General features: G+C 38.2%; 1 protein-coding gene across 1 annotated transcript in view; it reads left to right on the top strand.

Moving 5' to 3' along the window:
- The window catches only part of dgkg (diacylglycerol kinase, gamma), a 121,064-nt gene that overhangs the window by 112,588 nt on the left and 5,775 nt on the right, over positions 1 to 2,701 (top strand). Inside the window, exons 21-22 of the mRNA XM_008295897.1 lie at positions 766 to 886; positions 2,239 to 2,299. Coding sequence (XP_008294119.1) covers positions 766 to 886; positions 2,239 to 2,299 — 182 coding nt within the window. The remainder of the gene's footprint in view (positions 1 to 765; positions 887 to 2,238; positions 2,300 to 2,701) is intronic.

Below are 2,701 nucleotides of genomic sequence, written 5' to 3'. Positions count from 1 at the left end.
TCTCAGTCTCTCGTCGTCTCCATTTTGTCTGATTTTTGTCGTTTTGTGTCTCGTTTTACTAACTTTTGTCAGTTTTATCTCGTTGTGTTGACTTTGAGCCTCTTTTTTATTGTTTTTTGTAACGTTTTTGTCTTTTTTTTTTTAGTTTTAGCTCAACTTGTTTTTGGTGTTTTTTATAATTTGGTCGTATATGTGTCGATTCGTGTCTCTTTGTGGTTGTTTCGTCTCCACATACTGTATTATGGAGGAGGACACATGTCGGGAAACAAATACAAAACGTAAATAGTTAAATATTTATCGTATGTTCAGTTGTTTTTTTCTAGTGTTGGTAAAAGCTGTGGACACGTAGAAACATGTGGAGTCCAGTTTTTGTTTGTTGTTTTCAGTAAATAATTTAGGAGATTCAGCTTTTTACATTATTATTATTATTATCATCATTATTTCTCTGGTCTCCATCGTTCTGAGTCCTGTTCACAGAAGTTCTCTCCTCCTCCTTCATGTTCCGGTTCCACAGAGCTGCAGGACTTTATGTAGAAACATGAAGCACAGCGAGTTTAAACGAGACGGGAGTAATTATAACTCACTCAGAAATCAGCCACTCGTGTTTGATGAGGACTCACGAGCTCCTGAGATCGAATCTTGATCTCTGCAGGAGGAGAAAATTGGTTTTGTGCTCAGCGTCGGCGTGGAGCTGCTTCGGCTGAGGACCACGTTAGCGTGATAAAGCCAGCTGAGAGTGACTGCTGTGTTTCTGTTGCCGTGCAGACTTCAGCGACCAGCTGTTGGAGGTGGTCGGCCTGGAAGGAGCCATCGAGATGGGTCAGATCTACACGGGGCTGAAGAGAGCCGGGCAGAGGCTGGCTCAGTGCTCCAACGTCACCATCAGGTAGAGCCTCGTCTTCTGACCTCCTCCTTCATCTGCTCCCGGGCAGCCAGCCGGAAACTGCATCCATCTCTTATACATGGGGGATAAAAAATGGATTCCTCTCCAGTGCTCCTGTAGAATCCCAACAACAACACGCCTGTCGCTCATCAATTATACAAACACGCTGCAGTTTGGACTTCAGACGGTTTCCAGAGCTGTGACATTTTTTATTTTATCTGCAATTTAACAAATCTATAGAATAACAGCTTTAAAAATGATTTACCATTTTTCAATATTTAACATGTATGATTTTACTTTGTATTAACAGCATATATTTCATATTTTTGATTATTTAAATACAGTAAAAAATGTTTAATTTAACAGTGACAAATTGTAAAAAACAAAAAAAATTTCTGATGTGGACGTTATTTAGAGTTTTGGCCTCTTTTTTTATTATCAACATGCGAAGTGAAGATTTATTCTGTTATTTAATTAGATATCATCTGTGATTTAACAAAACAGGAAAAATCTATGCATAAAATAATTAAAATTTCATTATTTAAATACAGAAAAGCGGGTACTTTTTCCAGTGACATATTGTAAAAGAACTAACTACTATTTTTTTTAAAAAGGAATACATTTTTTTCCCCTTTTTTAAACTTATAGTCAACATGTAAAGGAATCCTATGTTTCCATGATTTCACTAGTTTTTATCCGTAATTTAACAAAACAGGGAAATTGTTTAAAACAGTAGTTTAATTTAGTTAAATTTTACACATTGTAAAAGAACTAATTACTATTTTAAAAAATACATATTTTGGATGTTCATATTATTTACAGGATTAGTTTGTTTTTCGTTTTTATAAATGAACACTTTTTCTTCTGTAATTTAACTAGATATCGTCTGTAGTTTGACACACGAGGGGAAGTCTGTGATATAACTCCAAGCTGGTCACAGAGCTGTACAGTTGGAGGTTTTTACTCTGCGGTGTGAATCTCCAGTCGCTGCAGCAGAGAGGTGACATTTACAAACGGCCCTCTGATATTTTCCTAAAGCAGAATTAAAGGAGCATTCATCACATTCATTCTCCCATAATGTGTTTCTGTAGCCGCAGAGGCATGAAAGCCCAAAACCAACAGTGTGTGTGTGTGTGTGTGTGTGTGTGTGTGTGTGTGTGTGTGTGTTTGTGTACACTGGCTGAGTTGTGAGTTTAAATAGTGGAGGTCCTGTCTGGGTCTCATGGGAACAAAGGCTGCAGTGTTTGACGTCCTGGTGCAGCGTTAACAGGCCTCTGAGGTGTGATCTGACCTCCACGACCTCCAGCCTCACCCCCGTCCTCACCCTCTGTCCTCCCCTGTCTCTCTCCCTGCAGGACGTCCCGGCGGCTGCCCATGCAGATCGATGGCGAGCCCTGGATGCAGCCTCCCTGCACGGTGAGAGTTTTAAACCAGAGTCACTGCTGTTAACATACAGATCACCCACTTTACTAGTTTTCTCTTTTTATTGCCTGTAAACGTGGAATCATGGGAAGGTTATTTTGGCTTTTATGACAAGAACTGACAAACCGAAAGACTCTTTTGTATCAAAGTCAAAACCTGTTACTACAGAGTAAATAACTTAAAAATGTAAAATGTAAAGGAAGTGGTTTTTGTTCCATATTGTACCAAAAAAAAAAAATTTAAATGTTGAAACTCTTGCATAAACCAAAAAAATGGTGGAATACTGTAACGTTTTGGTTAATATAATGGCAAATATCTGCATGGTAAAGATATTTTAGCTAATTTAAGTACAGTCAAACTGGGTAATTTTAAAGCCACTCAATGTAAAAACAGACA

This window comes from Stegastes partitus, unplaced genomic scaffold, assembly GCF_000690725.1.
Source record: "Stegastes partitus isolate 25-593 unplaced genomic scaffold, Stegastes_partitus-1.0.2 Scaffold1082, whole genome shotgun sequence".
NCBI lineage: Eukaryota > Metazoa > Chordata > Actinopteri > Pomacentridae > Stegastes > Stegastes partitus.
Note: the sequence above shows the minus strand (reverse complement) of the source record. Positions and strands in the feature narration are given on the sequence as shown.